Source organism: Oreochromis aureus, linkage group 15, assembly GCF_013358895.1.
Source record: "Oreochromis aureus strain Israel breed Guangdong linkage group 15, ZZ_aureus, whole genome shotgun sequence".
NCBI lineage: Eukaryota > Metazoa > Chordata > Actinopteri > Cichliformes > Cichlidae > Oreochromis > Oreochromis aureus.
Genome location: NC_052956.1, coordinates 19,873,119 through 19,891,337, shown reverse-complemented (window position 1 = coordinate 19,891,337; position 18,219 = coordinate 19,873,119). Strand labels below are relative to the sequence as shown.

The window sequence follows — 18,219 nt, the reverse complement described above, 5'->3', positions numbered from 1 at the left end:
AAAGAAACGGTGCATTTGCTGAACCTTTTTAACCTCACTAAACATTTTCAGGAGCACACGATGCAATCCGAAAAAAAAAAAGCAATTTAACTTTGACCTAAATGGAGAGCTGGCAGGAGAACTCTGCATCCTATGAGCATATTCTAAAATAAAGCCACAAAATGAAACTAACACAAAGCAAATGCAACTGGGGTGTATATCTCGATGCAAAGTAAAACAGTAAATAAAAGACAACTGACGCTAAACACGATAACACAGAGGGTGAAAGCATGTTTAAGAAAAAGAGAGAGCACTGAGGAAAGTAAAAACAAAGTCACCAGGCAGTGAAAGGTGGTCAGTAGGACATGAAACTAACACAACTGTCCAGGCTGGCAGGTTCAAAGTCACTGACCTGCTGGTCGCTGCACACTGAACCAACGTTGCTGAGGTTACTGTTGTTCATGCCAACTGACTGCCCAATGGGAGGTAATGAGCTGACGCCACTCGAGCCCCCGGCCATGGAAACGGTGATGCTCATGTTGTTATAAACCCCCTGCTGGCCAAACGCCTGCCCTGCACTCTGTCCTGACTGACTGAACAGGCTGCGGCACAGAAAACAGTCAGAGATGGGAGTTAAAACCGGCCTCACAGATTTAATTTAATAATGTTTGCAAATGTCTTTGTTCCTTATAAACTGTATGCATGCTCCTAACCTGCCCACGCTGCTTGGTTGCCAGCCTTTCATGTCGGGTGACTGGTAGCCAGTAGATGGATTTTGCTGAAGCAGAGGACTCTGGGAGGTGGAGTTCTGAGGTGATAACAGTGGGCTGGAGGGGCTCATCTCAGGAGCAAACGGTGGGTCTTGCTGGACCACAGCTGTAACAAAGAAAACATGGATGTTTCAGAGATGTGAAATCATAGTATATTTATGTAGGTGAATCCATTTTTAAAAGGTTTTAATGTTCTTAGGCACAAAATCAAATTCACCAACCAACAAAGTGGGTGGCAACACCTTCCGAACAGAAATCCAGACATAATCATGTGCTTAGAGCTAAATACACAACAAAGGGCCTCTATCCAGCCACTCAATATGGAAGAGCAGCATTTCTACTCTCAGATGACTGAGGTCATCAACCTACCTAAGAGCGAGCCCAGACACTTTTGGAGGAAGCTCATTCCTGCTGGCTGAATCTACAATTGTTTTTACAATTTCACTGGTGAAAGGTAGATTGGCACCTTCAGCTCCACCTCTTTATTCATCACAACAGATCAGTTTAGCATCCACACCAATTTTTCCTCCAATTTGTGAACAAGGTTTGAATATGTCCTCTTCAAGGAACCTTCACATGGGGATGAATCGCCGCCTTAATATGGTGAAAGGGTTTAATCCTAGACACTTTCTCTTGGTCAGGTCTTAGCAGGCAAACTGGTCTGGGGTAAGGAGTGAGGGTGGAGTGTATGTTGAAAAAGACAAGACGAACCCTGTGACCTGTCTGAGGCTACGCACACAGAGGGAGGGGGTCACCAAAGATAACCTTGCAGTCTTGCTTTTTTTGTTTTGTTTTACCAGTAAGGGCCCAGCCAGTGTTAGCCTGAAAAAGCCACATGGGGCAGCGCTCCTGCAGAACTCCAGAAGGAGCTTCAAGGATCCGGTGGTTTGCAGACTGAAGTCGAAGTAGGAAGCCTTGGAAGTCTGATTCCCAGCTGGCTTTAGGGACTTGCACCTCTAAGTCTGTCAAAACTGTTGAGGGTAAAACTTCATTATAATAGGTGTTAACTACTGCTAAACTAATAGCCAATTTAACCTCACTGTTAAACAATAGCATTATAGTTAATTTTACCAATCAGTAGTAAAACAATCATTTATCTTTATGTCAGTTTGTGTGATAAAAATATTTGTTTAACAATTCCCTTCATGATCCTACTTCTAATTGCATTTAATGCAGACCACAGCCTATTTCCTAAAGCAACCCAGGTACCTTGACCTAAATGAAAATGGGGGAACCCCCCCCCTCCCAGGCCAAAAATAAAACAAAGCAGGACAAACACAAACCAGGTTTACACTGACTTCTCTCCACCTGTCTCCACCTGTATTAATTACAAAAAGTTTTGATATTTTAAAGTGAGCCTGTCGTGGTTTAGTATTTTGCTCCCATGAACTCACCGGACCCTCCAAACTGCTGAAACAGGCCTTGCTGCAATGAGGAGTTGACGGTGCTGTTGAACTGGCCCTGCACACCACCCATCAACGTCTGGTTGTTCAGGGGAACTCTGCCGGGCAGCTTGTTGTCCAGAGGGCCCCCGGTAATGGGGCTGAAGTGACTTGGTGAGGTAGGAGGGTTTCCCGTCATCGGGTTGTACCCTGGTGGGAAGTTGAACTGCTGTTGCTGCTGTTGTTGAGTCGGTGTGGGGGGAGCTTTGGGGACCCTGGCAGTCCCAATGGGCCCCACGGCTCCAGTGGGAGTGCCTGCTATGTTCTGTCTCATCAGCATGACCTTCTGCTGGAATAGCTGGCGTTGGCGATGCTGGATGCTGTAGAGTTCCCGCTGACGCTGAGCCAGCATCTGGGCATTCAGCGGAGGCTGCTGAGAGGGAGGAAAAGAGCCTGTTACAAAGAACTTATTGCCCATGTTCAACCTAAATATGATAGTTAATCTTATTATCCTGAGGTGCTTTGTACAGGCTTAAGAAAGCAAATTCACCCAATTTAAAGACCAGCATAATAACCATAGTACAGAAAAAAAAACAAGTTATTAATATGGTTTGATGAAGACTGGCAGTCCTAATTTTCCTAAATTTCAATCAGCTCCTGGTAGGGGTAAAAGTCTTATGTGGCTGGCACTGGCACAAAAAGACAATACGAGACCTAAATTAAAGCCTGGATTAGTGCACCTACATTCTTTTGTGGTCTCACCTCACCCCCCAAAAATCAGCTAATTATTTTGGTATGATAACTTTTGTTTATTAAATGAAGTCATGCATAATTTTACCATCACATTGTAAATATTTTCAGAGTTATAGAGGTGTGTGGAAATTCAGTGTTTTTAATCTGCCCTTTCTTGGGCCCTCATAACCTGGCAAACACATTAAATCTTCGGCGCGGAAAATTTAAGCTCTATTAAAAAACTGCAACCAAATTCATTTGCACCGACTGGAAGTATCTAAATCAAAAATGTTGGTACGAAAGATACTTTTCATTTGCTTTCAAGTTTTCTCCAGTCAAGTTGTCAGAAATGGTCGAACATCCAGGGTACACAGGCCTGTTTCTATCACTTTATATCACAGACTTTGGACTGATGGAGTTTTACAGCAAACTATGATGTATCTCATGATACTGATGCTAGAAAAAAAACTCGTGAACAAAAACAAATGTGTTGGGTTTGCACTGTGAGATTTAGAGTGGGTATAAAACATATATGAATGCCATTTTTAACAAGAGCTCAAACAAAGAAACAAAGAATAAAGTGAACTTGTTAAATTAATGGACAGAAATGCACATTATGCTTAACTGGCATGTGCAGTATATAAACAGACATGCTTATTCATTTCTGTGGCTTGAATTTCAGCACCAATATTGATTATTATCACTTTTTTTAATCTGAAAAAAATCTATAGTTAAATCCACAAAGTTCAGCCTGCCAACAAAAGCAGCAGCGGGCGGTTAGCAGACAAACGCTTTCTACCACCGTGACTCACTTGCGAGGGCATTTGAGGTTGTTGCACCCCCTGACGAATCCCCATGTTCACATGCTGGGCTCCTCCTGGAAACTGATTCATCCCTGCCAGCCTGTTCTGGAGCTGCAGCAAAGAGAAAATCACAATGAGCAGAGGTCAGACAGGTTGGACTAGACCGGAGACACGATAAGAGCGATAACAGAGAAGAAGAAATTAAATCAGAGACAAAGAAAATAACCCTATTGGACAGTGTGGAGACAGAAGACAAGAGCAGCGGGGAGAGAGAGGAGTCGAGCACTAGTGATGAGAGAGGAGAAAGAAAGGTAAAGGGAACACATTGTTTTATCTCAGCTGCCTGTTATGCCTTCTCTTATTTTCTATCATTTATATACTCATACAGTCGTGGTTTCTCATAACATGGCCAGAGGTTAAATAATATTTCATGTGAGTTTAAACGGAAGCTTTAAATGGAAGGTGGCCTTAAAGAGAGAGGAGCTAAAATGACTTATTTCAGACAGTGCAATGATCTACGGCAGGGGTGGGAAACTCCAGACCTGAAGGGCCGGTGCCCTGCAGGTTTTAGTTTTTATCATCCTGGATCAACACACCTGTATCAAATGATTAGTTCATTACCAGGCCTCTGGATGAACTTCAAGACATGTTGAGGAGGTAACTTAGCCATTTAAATCAGCTGTGTTGGATCAAGGACACATCTAAAACCTGCAGGACACCGGCCCTTGAGGCCTGGAGTTCCCCCAGCCCTGATCTAGGGCCTGCACAGAAGCCCATTATGAGATAACTAAGGATTATTTGGAACTGTTAACCATGTAAAGCTAATTTTAATAAAATTATGGAGCTGAGAATTAGCATAACAGGTCAATAAAATTCTGTGAAAAAATTGCACCTACAAAGTTTCCTAAATAAACTACACAGTAGTTACTTTAAATGTTTAAGGCATAAGAAAAAGAGGCGACATCATTTACTGGTTAATGAGCTGAATACACACTGGACAAACCGACTCTGTGTCCTTACCTGCTGCGGGCCTTGTAGTCTCTGCTGCAGCTGCAGGCGCAGTTGGTTGGGTGGCAGCCTGACCGGATTACCCATCCCCTGTGGTCTGGTCATGCCTGGCCTCAGCCCCATGCCCGTCCCACCGGGGAAGGCCCCTCGAGGGGCTCCGAACCCCAGACCCTGCGCCCCCACCGTGCCCAGCTCTGGAGGAAAAGGAGCTTGTGGAGCTGGTGTGAATTGGGAAGGGTAGGTGGGGAGTTTAGGGTCTATGGAAACTGGGGTGGCAGTGGGTTGCTGGGGTGGAAAATTTTGAGGTAAAGGGTCAAAGCAGCCACCCTAAGAAGAGGGAAAAAAAACAGGAAAAGGAAATCATTATGACGATGTTGTCTCGTAACCACCACAAAGTGTCCTTCATTAAAATGGGGTAGGATTTTTCCAGTACTTTCTAGTCAAGTTGCCTTTTAAGTAATATATGAGTACATCCCTTTGGTCATTTAGAAGAAAAACAAAACATTTTGGAAAGTGAGAGCAATAACATACAAGATAATTATTGGACCTGGAGGTACTTGAGACTTGAAGTCTGAAATCTAACCATCTGTTCCCTTTATCACAACCCAGACTTATTGTTTATATCAGAAAGGCCTTTGCAACAGTTACGCGTCATAGTGGTGCTGCGGTTAGCTCTGCTGTCTCACAGAAAGAACGCCTCAAATGTCCGGGCCAACTGGGTTTCCACAATGTAGTATATATATATGAATAAAGCACTATAAGAATCTCTGGTTAAATGTAGTTTGTAATCTAAGTGCATTTCCAACTATACTCCCAGGCAACAAACAATGAAAGTTCTAAATGTTTGTTTATATTTAAAAAAAACAACAACAACAAAAACAGAGGTGCTGTGGATGGTGTGCGGCTGTCTAATCACAAATATTTCTCTATCAAATAACTTTTTAAGTTGTTATTGTTTAACCCTGTGAAGCCAAGTGTATCATATTGAATACATAGATTTTTGAGACGTCTACAACAGTAGTGTGATTTTTTTCTAAATACCATAAAGTTAAAAAAACCCTCCAATTTAAAAAAAAATTTGAATTTACTGGAAATTATTTCATGGTCCAGCCTTTACAGGGTATTGTGTTTTTATCAATAAAGACATGTGTCTTCATTGCTTTTCAAGCTGTTAGATGTCAGAATATTTTATATACTAACCAAAATGCACTCTGAAAAATGTATAAAACACGGCCAAAGTGGCCCAAATGAAATCTTTAAGGCACATGAAGTCAGCAATGTAGGTATCAAAGGTGAAGCAGAGACAGAAACAAATGCAAAGCTGCACTTTCAAAAGACTTTGGCATCACAGCAGTCACCAAACAAACACAGAAGTATGATGTAAACAAACCAAAGTTCTTGTAGACAGTTTATCTGGAACACCAGTCCGCATTAATGCTAGCATTTAGTAAATGAATGGCTATGCCTAAAGACAAACTTAGCTCAACCCTTGGACCACATGATACGATCACAGTTACATGATGACAGAGGACTTCATACACAGGAGACGTCCACAGATCCAGAAAGCCACACTTTGTTCCCTCATTGTTTACTTCACTGTTCAACTGCCTCTATTGCTGCTGTTATCTCCTCGCTCCAGGTACAGCTTGCACGTCAGTCCATTACACAAAAAATCAATCTACAGATGTGATTTCCACAAGGTACACGTATAGGCACTTGCACATACAGAACAATTACTTTCAATCAACGGTTTGGCTCCGCCCAAAAAACACATCATCACCTGTTTTCTGGTTTGGAAAAGCAAGTCTGACATCGAACCATAATCATTTTCAGCCATCGAAACGACATCACTACCACAGCGATGTTTGATGTTTTTGAAACACTGAAATCTTTTAATTCCATTTAAATCGTATCTGATGTGTTACCTGAGTGTTACAAAGAACTGAAAGCAGCATAAAAGCCAGAGATCGCCTGTGATTATTTGCCAGTTTATCTGCTTTTAAACAAGCCAAAATAAACTATAAACGACTGCGGTTAGAAGAGTCAAACAGAAGTAAAGGTAAACATTATAAACTAAGTGAATCACCTCGTGTTTTACTTGAATGCCGTCCAGGAGTTTTATTTATATTTCTTGTGCCAAATCCTTCTTGTGGATGGCACAAAAAAGCAGATCAGAGGCCAGCAGAGGCTGCCAGCACTTCAGCTGAGCAACTGTTTTGAACGTTTTGATTAATTATATAGTAAAATTAATGCTCATGCACTGGTCTTAAAATTAAACTTGTAAAGCCTTTGCAGGGCTTAACGTCCAGTCTGCTGGTCAAAGTGTCCTACAGCAAAAGCTAAAGTGCTCTGTGAATGTGTTTGTACTATAAAAGCACTCAGAGAGTTCAGTAAGCCTTTCCACTGTCTTACAAGCTTTATGACCTACTCACCTGTATCAGTTTGTCGATACCCAGGGCTTTGTCCAGCTCAGCCAGTTCGCTTTCATCTGTCCCACTGAGGAAGTTAACCAGCTGCTCTAATAGAGCCTTCTCATCGTTCCGGGCTTCAGGTGTGGTTGGAGGGCCAAGCACTTCATCCAGCGTACAGGGCACACACTGCCTGCTCAAAAAGACAAAACACCGTCTTTCCCACGCTCCCCTGTAGGCTATGAAGAAACAGCTTAGACTTATAAAATCAGACTTACTCTTGTGGTGATGCCAAAGGAGCCTGCAAAGGAGTTCCCAGACCATCAAACGTCAGGGTGTCAGACAGAGCCAGAGGCTGAAACTGGGAATCACCCACATCCATCTTGGTTAGACCTGAAAGGGAAATTCATACGCTAAGGCTTGTGGAAGAAAAATGTTTATGAACAACAGCGGCAATCTTTAGGTTTAAAGTGCTCTGTGCAACTTTTTTCATATATTAGATGCCTTCTACTTCCCTATGCTCAAACAAACAAACACATTTTCTACTTCCAGCATCAACAGGTAACAAGACATATATGAGGTTACAGAGTTCATTTAATCTTGGTAAAATTTTTATCATGCGGCCATGACGTAGCATCATACTGCCCTCTTCTCAAGCAGAGTGAAAAAATGGATCCCCTGAGTGGTCATATATAAATTTATATCTATCTATATTTATATATTTATATATCAAGGGCCTGATTTATACATCAGGCCCTTGACAGATTGGAATCTGGCCTTCTCGTTAAATTCGCTACTGTCTGGTTGTAGCTGTGGACTGTGCAGTCCATCCACATGCTCAATGAAAAAGACTGACTTTCAATCACTTACACAGCTCCTACAAGCTACACTGTTTGCTAACACAAAAAGCAAGAAAGAAAGTTGATGCTCAGCAATTTCAACTGAGATGGGAAGCCTGCAGAGTGGCATAATCCAATTATAATTTATGCCATCACTACAAAGTTTGTTGTTTAATTGAATTTTTTTTTATAGCAGAATTTAGTTCTGACTACACAGCGTAACCAAACTGTGGCTGCAGTACACTTATTTACCAGTGGTTGAGGTGAAAGGGTTCAAAACTTCGGCCTCTGGAAATGGACTGCTGTCTATGGGGGTCTGGAAGGGGTCTCCTTGTCCCGGTTGTTGGCTTGGAGTGGCGGGATTGCAGAACTCAAATGAAGACTGACTCTGAAGGCTGCAGCCAGAGGGCGGTCTGCCATCACTGAGCCCTGCGACACAAACACAAGGACACAGTGAAAATCACTTGACACAATTATTTCATTAGGAAAGAAATACTTTATGTAGCCTATAATAAAAATAATAATACTAATAATATCTGGCAGATATATTGTATTCTAGGAGGTGATATCATGTGGTATGAAATATTTCCAGCATCTGTCGCTGCGGGAGATGAGCTCAATCAGTCTGCTAGAGAACGTGCTTCGCTGCCTGTCCAGTAAGCGGTGCAGAGGGTTGTCAGGACTAATAACAATGGATAAAAGTTTGTTCGGTGACCTCCTCTCCACCACAGCCTTGAAAGTGTCCAGCTTTCAGCTGATCACTGATCATTTTATTCAGTCAGTTAGTGTCACCAGTTCAGACCACAGCCCAATTACAGTGTGTTCACTACACCTGAGTGAAAGAAAATCTCCAACATTTTGCTGCACTCAGTGCGGATCTCAGCTTCTCTAGAAAATAGAGCCTACTCATTCCCATATTTGAATACAGCCTCTATGTCGGTCTTCCAGTTCAGCCTGGACTATCGTTGTATACACCTCCACCACCTTAACATCCTGAGTGCGCAGCCACCCCTTTCCTTCTGGAGTTGATCACCATCTCTCAGATCTTATTCACATTCAGAAGCAGACCAATCCACAAACTCATCTACTAGTGCTCTATATCCCTCCTCCTGCCCATCACTAATACATCCAACCATGCAGACCCGGAGTTGTACTGAAAGCCTAATGACTTTGACAAAAATGCATCCAATTATTTTCAAGCAATTTTGGGAGATTTGTCCTTTGACGTGTAGCACACAGAAGGACGTAATCCACTTCAGACACGCTCTCACTACTGGAAAATGAATATATCCAGCAGGAAGAGAATGTAACCAATCTTAATGTGACAAGCATTATACAGTAAACATTCTTTATTGTGGTTCTCTTTTCTAGGGTTTCATAAATTTTGCTTAGTTTTCTGTTCCTCATGACATTTTCTATCCATGTCTAAAGCAATTAGACTATTGACTATTCAAACTAGGCTTCTGTCTGAATTAGGCAACCGCACTGCCGGGATAGAGCATGCAGTACACTGAATGTGTGACAACCCACTTGCTATTGGTAAATTAACTGAACTATTTGCTGTGCTATTCCCGCTTTGACACAATTCAAAAGCATATGGAATTCATATTTGGGATCTGGAAGATTAAAGACCAGAGACTGTCCGATCCCATTTCCCCTGTCAGGTGATATTTAGAAAAGATTTATGGGTGAAAACACCTGAGGAAACCTTTAGACGTTTTTTCTGCAGTGTGACAAGAAGCAGAGTAAGAGTTTGGTTACATGGCTCCTGAAAGCCACTAGAGGGCATTAAGAATATAAAAATGCAGGTGAATGAACTCTGGATCACACCATTACTACTACCATCAATACAATAATAACAATAATACAATTATTTAAAATCCAATGAATTAAAATACTATCCAATAACGACTTAAAGAACAAAATTAGTAACTTTTATAACAAACAATCTGATATTTGAATGAAATCAAGGATTTATTCATCACGAGTTGAAACAGTACCTCTGTTAGGAGTGCCAGGAGGCTCTCTCTTCACATTTACATTGCGGGGAGTGCTGGCATCGCCGGGTTGGAGCTGAGTGGGTGACTGCAGTTTGAGCTGGGGGGAAGGGGAGTGAAGCTGAGGCGATGGAGACTGCAACTGTGGGAGGGACTGAGGCTGGGGTTGGGACAGGGGTGACTGGAGCTGAGGCACAGGGGACTGGAGCGTAGCTGGGGGCTGGGGGCCCGGAGACTGAAGTTGGGGGCCTCCTCCAGGGTTTGTTGTATCCTCACTGCCCTGTTTGGCCCCAGCTGGGCCTCTGAAGCCAGGCAGCATCTGGGAGAGAGGCTCCATATCAACAGATCCACTAGAAATCTACAGGCAAGACACGAATGAAAAAGAAATACAAATAAAAGGTGTTTAAAATAAAGAATTAAAAGATAATTGGGGAAAGGGGGGAAGTGGGCGTTGGGGAAACACAAAAAGAAGCTTCAAAGACTACAGCTGGTAGCTGAACCCACAGTGGAGACAAAGTTCAAGAAAATAAACACACAACTCGGTTTACAACGGCTGTCCTGCAACTGGCAATACAGGATCAAAGCTCAGAGGAAAATTCCAAGGCTTGACTGAGAAAGATCCTTTTTAACGCCGTGTCACGCATGCATGACTGAAGATAAGTCCTCGTTTAGGGAACGTTAACGTTACTGGGTCATTACAGTTGCGCGTTATGACTGTCTGATTGGTCCAAGTTGGACAGAGTTCATCAGTCTGTTGCTTTTGACACTTGGCTCACTTACCAATCAATTTAGGTTGGTGAAAGGTGTTTTCTGTAATCTGGGTTAATCTGACTGGTATTTTCTGTTTTGGCTATAGGGACCATAAATACACCTCGTATCAGCAGACAAGTGAAATCCCTATTTTTCTTACTTTTACCAGTTCATTAGTTTTACTTCCTAAACCTGGCTGCTCTAATGGCTTTTTACCTCATTATTTTCTGTAGCAGTCTCATTTTAAAGCGTTATTTTATTGGTCTGATGATGCAGCGGCAATCTGAAACAAGTTCTCATTAAGCTGTAGTTGAAATCCCACTCTGAAGGCCTTCTGTTTTATTACTTTACACAAATGTTAAAGGCTCAATTTTCAAAAATCAACACAATATCAACAGCTGTACCATGGAGTCTCGGCTGTCTTTGCGGCCGTCTCTGCGGTTTTCTCCGACAGGGCTCGATCTGGGGCTGATACAAGCCGAGCTGCTGGACACTCCTCCAAGTTTGGTTGCACCTCCTGTGCCAACCGCTGACCCTGTACAGGTCACTCCCTCCCCACCAGCTTTCTTCTCTACCTTAATTCTCACTGTCTGAAGGCTCAGAGCAGATGGAGGTGGCAGGTCGTCCAAGTCCTTCAAAAACAAAAAGGTTTCAGCCAGGCGCCAAACATCAGGGAGTCAAATACAATGTAGTATACAGTCAAGAATAAATGTTGCTCATAAATTAACTGATTTAAGCACTGCTTGCATTTACCTGAAATTTAAATACATGAATACAAATCTATGAAAATGTAATAATACAGAGAACCCTAAATGTGAGGTTTGAATTATATCAAAATATGAGCTAATTATTAATTTTCACCTTTTAATAGAGTGACTGCATCCCAACACGTAGTTTATAGCAGAGTGCATGTTTGTATGGGACATTAAAGACCATCTTAAATTATACTATATTTGACTTTTCAAATTAAAACTGTCTATACAGACCAAATAATGCAGTAAAATCCTGCATTGTGTTTCCTTTAAATTTTACTGCAGAAAAAGAAGCTAAAGTTTGCTTTTATAGTATCTGGAATGCCCTATAGTCTAGATTTCTATTGCAATAAGTTAAAATTATTAACTATTATTTCTGATGCTGTTCTGGTTCTGATTCTCATCTTTTGGTGTGGTGTGGTGGGAAAGGAGTTTAGAAAGAAAAAAAAAGCTTTGGGCTTCCACATCCTACCTTTTCATCTGTACCCAGGAGAAAACGAAGCAACTGGTGGTCCTGTGGCTCTCTCGAGTCGCTCTTGGGAGGTCCTGCACCCAGCGCCGGACTGGCAGGTGGCTCCTTCTTGATCTCAACTTCAGTTTTGTTTATTCCTTCCTCGCTGTTGGTGGAGGCATCGTTGGGACTACTGTCCTGAAGCAGCCGGTGGAGGATCTTGTGTCTTTCAGTGAGACTGCTGTGGGAGGCAGGGCACTGAGGGGCAGGAGCAGGGTTAGGTGGATGAGGTGAGGAGGTGCAGTGGATGCTGTTGTTAGATTCAGCTCCTGTCCCATTGCTATCCAGGAGCTGATTAAGTCTGGGGTTACCCAGCTGTGAGGCAGAAGAAAGGGGGGCTTTAACAGAGTCCTCTCCCCCTTCTTCACCTCCCTCTGAGGGTTTTGTTGATGGAGGTCGAGTAGAGGAGCCGGTGGGTGTACTGGCTTGTCTTTGAAGGACCGGAGAGGACAGGGAGAAAGACCCTGTTGACCCACCGCTTGCGCTACTGTTGCCATCACCACTAGACTGCTGCCTATTGAGGCTTCCTCCACTGCTTAGAGCCCCAGCTGGGGAATGGAGGCCTGGTGTGGAGGGAGAGAAGGGGTTCCCCGGTACCCGAGGGCTCCCACCTAACCCAGGACTGGCCCGTGGCATCCTGGGCGACATAAAAGAGGTAGGGGTTGCTGTAAGTGGGCTGCTCAAAGGAGAGGGGCTGTTGACCTGCTGGGGACAATTCGTCCGATTGGGTGTCAGGTAGCCTGTCGGCGTGGCTGGATTATGTCCGTGGGAAGAGGCATTGCTGTTGTTGGTGTGAAGGCCCGCGGTGGCGAGACTTGAGCCTTGGGTTGAATTACCGCTGGGGGGAAGGGAAGGGGAGCGGGAGGGAGTTTGGGCGATACCGCTGAGGGTTGGTGGAAGGCTGGGGTTAGTGTTTTCCTGAGAGCTAGCAGTGTTGTGTTCCCTGGGGTAAAAAAAGAAGGAAAATCAAAGATGTCAACCACATCTTTATATCACATCCACAAACCACCCATTTTCTATCATGTCTGCCTTAACCAGGCTTTAAGCATCATCCAGGCTTCTCTGTCTGCTGCTCTTTAAATTCTCCCCGTAATCAATAAAGTGTACAAAAAAAGCAACATTCATTATCTCATTTACAAGCTTTAAGAATGAAAATCCATATCGGAACGTTTATCGTAGCACTTTTTGTTTGCTGATGATTAAAAAAACGTCTGTGAACAATCAATAAGTCAAACTGCACCTTGCATGAAAGAGAAAACATAAAATAAAATGAAATAAAATGGCCAATTAGTACATTAAGACAATATCAATTAAATATGAGCAAGAAAAAAATAAAATAAATTAGAATAATCAATAAACTCTAGTGAGAAAATGAAATTCTAGGTAAGAATTCAGTTACAACAAGCCAAAACAACAACCTTACAGGATTTTCACACTTTTCCATGAATTCAAGCACTTTTCAACATTTCCCAGCACCCTATGGCTGCGGTAAGTGACTTTCTCAGTTCTTCAGCACATTCAATGAGTCTGCCATAAATAATCAAATTACTGTGTAAGGCCCACATTCATGAGAGAGACAAAATTAAAGGAAAATACAGGACAAACTGTAAAAGTCTGAAAAGTATCACTGACCCATTTTACTATAAAAGCAGTTTAATTACACTTTTATGCAGCCGGTAAAACTTCAGAGAAAGTCAAAGCATTTTTAAAATCCTTGAAAATACCAGTATCAGTTGCGACACCCCCCAAAAGAACATAACTGGGAAACTAATGTGCATGTGACTCTGCAGGTGCATGTTGTGCACACTTCGGTGGATGAAAATTCAAATTTTACTCTGAGATACCACTTGTTACTGATACAAAGTAAAGTAAATTACTATTCATAACATCTACACTAAGGCTGACTTATGAAACTGGATAATTAATTCTGACCACGGAAGTACAAAGTTTTAAAATCTTTGACCTTTTACATGTGGTTGTCAAACATCACTGTATCCACTAATAAATAAGATTAGACTCCGTTGCAGTCATCTCCTGTGTGTGTGTGTGTGTGTGTGTGTGTGTGTGTGTGTGTGTGTGTGTGTGTGTGTGTGTGTGTGTGTGTGTGTGTGTGTGTGTGTTTTCAATCACAGTACCTGTCAATAGTGTGAATGCCCATAATGAAGGGCTGTACATCAGGGTTGGGGGGGCAGCAGAACTTGCAGCGGGTCTGAGCGCTAAGCGGAGTGCCATCACTCAGAGTGAAATGGTACAACGGGCTGATCGCGGTCCCATGTGTCATCACTGTTGAGAATGAAAGAGAAATAAAGGATTTAGGCCTAAAAAGGTCATTCTGAGGTAGACTTGTAGTCAAGACCGCCTAAACCAAGACCAAGACAAGACCAAGACCAAGACAAAGTCGAGACCAAGACCGAGACAAAAAAGTCTTTAAACTGCAGCCAGATGCTGCTTCGTTTACGGGTGTCAGGCATATTTATGCGTTTTTGCGATGCACTCGCACAGCCCTCCTCACCGCTGTCTACTGTCTCGCTCACTTACTGAGAGGACAGACGCACGCTCCACTTGACTGTCGCGTCTCTCACCCTCTCTGTTTTTCACATAATGATATTATCCTATATCCTTGCATGTGATTGGCCACAATATGGAGGGATTGGAGCATAGCTGAGCCACTGTGTGAGAGCTGAGCAGTGAAAGGAAATTAAGTGAGGAGCCGGCTCTCGCTCAATGGGAGTCGACTCTTCTGATTCACTACAAAGCACTCTCTAAGCACGGCTCTTACAGCTGATGCTTTTGCGCATGACACATTATCGAACGTTACGTTGTGTGTCATGGATACTGTTGACTCCAAATCTCCCGACCACTATGTCGATCTGAGACAGCAAGACAGCGAGACCAAGACAAGACCGAGGGATCTGAGACCAAGACAAGACCAAAGTCAGTCGAGACCAAGACAAGACCAAGACCACTTAAAAGTGGTCTCGAGACCAAGACCGGTCTCGAGACATCCAACTCTATTCTGAGGCAGACATCTGTGTTATAAGACAAAGTGACAGATGAAGCTCCACCTCGGCCTTAGCCTGCTGCTTAAATGTGCTTTAGATTTACCGCATCCATTTCTGATAAGCTTGAACATATGAAACATATCTTCATGTATCCATCTTGTTATCCAGGTCATAGAGGCAGATACCTCCCCGGCCACCACCTCCAGCTTTTCCTGGGGGACACCAAGATGCTCCCAGTACAGGGTTTGTTTTTTTATGGTCTCACAGAGTTCTCTAATTCAGATACATTAACCACTTCAACTGGTTTCTTTTGATGTGGAGGAGCAGCGTCTCAGGAATGTGTCACTTTTCTGTTAGCAGCCAAGCTGACATTAAGTCAAATCAGTCGATGTATAACTAACTTCTGAAGTGTGACGACTTGTTTTAGTTCCTTATCTTCTAGTAAGTTAAGTGTGTATTTATTGCTTGGTAAAAAACAAAACAAAAAATTATGAGAATAATAATTTGCAGGGCTTCAGGAACCTTACAGACCAATCAATCAAACTATTGATTCATTCATTACTGGTTACAAGCCTAAAGCAAAGTTATCACCTCCATAAATCTACATAAACATGCTCTCTCGATGTAGGTGGATCCAAGTTAGTTTGAAAAGTTTTTAATATTTAGTATTCTGCTCAGTTCACTATAATGCCATTGACATGTTGCAGAAACTCCTGCAGCCATGACAGAGAGCGTGTCAATAATTTCTGAGAGAGGAGCCAAAAGGGGAGAGAGAGAGAAGAGAAAAAAAAAAATCAATAGTAGCTACTCACCCTCATGCAAAAGCTTCTTGGCGTGGGAGGGCTCTTTGCCCTGCGGCTGAAAGAAAGCATAGATACATTTCCTGACCAGGTCCTCCCATCCAGGCCTGCCTGTCGCTCGCAAAGCACTAGTTTCTATGGAGATGATCTTCCCTGGATTAAAACACCACACACACAAACAAAAGATCAGCCTGCACTGATTTCAACAACTGCAGCAGGCTTCACACTTTCAGGGTTCACACTGTGACCTTTGAGAAACGAATAAATAAAAAGGACAATCTCAGAATACTTTCTAAAATGATCTTTAAGCCTCATTATTGCTGTAATTTTTCAAGATTTTAGGCTTTGGCCTGGTTGGGATATAAATTAATTCTAATAATACAGTAAAGCAAATTGTGTACATGTGTTTGAGTTTTAGTGACTGAACGCAAGGTAAGGGAGTGAACATATTATTGAGGGATGCAGATGAGAATTTAAAGGATGGTTATATATGTTAGTATTTGGATTTTAACACTGATTTGCAGCCTTTTTAACAACACGTGAGGTATCTGCTCAATTCTTGACACCAGCCTTATTCTTAGTTGTGTTATAAAGGTTTAGTTCCTTTAATGTCCTGAATGGGAAACGTGTAAACTGAAGAGAGGTGCTTACTAAGTCTTGTTCTGCGCTGATATATCACAGCGTGGTATGAACTGTGGCTGAATAAAATAAACGCTGACCTCACAGGCAGTGCTACAAAGGGCCCCAAAGGCTCACAGGTAAGAGTTTGAGAACCATGGGTGTAGAAGATGAGATTTCTATTTCCTCTGTAACGTATCTCTTCAATTTCTATGACTCTTAACCTCTCAAAATCCCCCTCCCGTGATCCTTCTTACGCCCGTGTGTGTTTTACCTGTGGGATCCTGCTTTGTAATAAAAGACTCCGTGCTGACAGGCTGGGTTCGTGGCATCCGGCAGGCAATGCATATCAGGCAGCTCTGCAGGTCTAAAGAGGACACAAGGAGCGAGGTTTATGTAAATGTTTGTTGCAGTCAGCAAAAGGAAGAAAAACTCCACAACAGCTGAAGAAGGGAGGTGATATAAATAAATTAAACACATGGGATACACAGATTCACCCCCTTTTGTGTCAAGACAACAAATTGCTGAATAATTTCATTAAACTAGTTTTAAATGTTTATCACCTGCAAGACTGATATAACACAACACATGAAGATCATCAGTTATATTATTACTTAATATGGTGATAACAACTGAACAAGGTTGTTATCAGCTGAAATATAATTAATAACTCTATAGCAGTAGAAATATCCATTACTTGGGAGCATACAGTCCATATTTTTATTACTTAACACGAAACGCAGTCTTTGGAAACCTTTTGAATGTTTTTAAATACAACAGATTCTTTTTTACAGTGGATTTTGGATATTCTTGAAATATATGAAGAATTCAATCTGAAAAACATACTGAAAAATAGCAATGACAGATCAGTCATCTGTAAGTAATTTAGCATTAGATTCTCCACAAGTATGAACTGTGAGACAGGACAGCAGGGACGAAATTCCCGCCCTATACCCGCGCTGTATTTTTAAAAGATATTTGTTGAATCCAAGTAGTGAATATCAAAGACCTTCAACTACACATCCTCCTTCTTGCAACCAGTGTTCAATTACAATAACAGCTTGCAATATTTATTGTGCTGCATTTTTTTGCCCCACAATGATGGTCTCGTTTTGTCTTGCACCGTAAATCTAGAACATCCCTCTCGTTCACAGTGTATCACACATCTCTTAAAGCCCAAACTCACTCCCCAAGTTTAGTTTAGTTTGAGTCAAGATGACAGAAAGATAAACTCTGGTCAACATGAGAAGCAAAACCAATTCAGCTGTTTGGAAACAGTTTGTTTCAAGACGTTTGGCAGCAAATACAACAAATATAAATAACACAAAAACAATTATAGTTAAAAGATCAATGAATGAACTACAAAACGGGCGAAACAATAGCTTGCTGGAACACAAAAATAACATTTTCTTGCCAACTTTCTATAGAAACATGTCAAACAATGAAGCAGGAGCCACTAAACCAGATTCCACACAAGAAGAGAGTCCTCCAGTCCACAAGGCCAGCTCTTATCAAAGTGACTAAAAAGTAGACAGAACAAACAGCCCAATGAGTCTGCAATGCAGGAAAAAAGAAAAATCACACAATTCATCAAGGCTACTGCGCCAGCGACTCTAAAGAACATTAAAAACATCCCCCAACAATCTGATGGCAGTCCAATTAACCAGCATTAACAACAGCAAAAAGTCATAAAATAACTGCAGAACAAGTATTTATCCATCAACAATGATCACTTTCTGTGTAAGCCAAATCAATTATTTTCTTAAATTGGATTAATTCCTGACATAGCCAGGAACATTTTCAGGATTCGGGAGAAACAGATAAACAAGTGTCAACAAGCGAAAACATCTTAACATGCTTCCCTCACC

At 42.1% G+C, this 18,219-nt stretch overlaps 1 protein-coding gene across 4 annotated transcripts in view; it reads right to left on the bottom strand.

Annotated features, from left to right (window-relative positions):
- Window positions 1-18,219, bottom strand: part of ncoa1 (nuclear receptor coactivator 1) — an 82,598-nt gene that overhangs the window by 8,228 nt on the left and 56,151 nt on the right. For all 4 annotated transcript variants that reach the window (XM_039598837.1, XM_039598839.1, XM_039598838.1 and 1 more), the window contains 14 exons: window positions 16,626-16,718; window positions 15,746-15,886; window positions 14,067-14,214; window positions 11,893-12,874; window positions 11,073-11,300; window positions 9,922-10,276; window positions 8,174-8,350; window positions 7,361-7,475; window positions 7,107-7,275; window positions 4,687-5,001; window positions 3,676-3,777; window positions 2,144-2,564; window positions 693-855; window positions 392-581 (listed from right to left, as the gene is read on the bottom strand). In XM_039598837.1, the coding sequence (XP_039454771.1) occupies window positions 392-581; window positions 693-855; window positions 2,144-2,564; window positions 3,676-3,777; window positions 4,687-5,001; window positions 7,107-7,275; window positions 7,361-7,475; window positions 8,174-8,350; window positions 9,922-10,276; window positions 11,073-11,300; window positions 11,893-12,874; window positions 14,067-14,214; window positions 15,746-15,886; window positions 16,626-16,718 (3,599 nt within the window). The remainder of the gene's footprint in view (window positions 1-391; window positions 582-692; window positions 856-2,143; window positions 2,565-3,675; window positions 3,778-4,686; window positions 5,002-7,106; window positions 7,276-7,360; window positions 7,476-8,173; window positions 8,351-9,921; window positions 10,277-11,072; window positions 11,301-11,892; window positions 12,875-14,066; window positions 14,215-15,745; window positions 15,887-16,625; window positions 16,719-18,219) is intronic.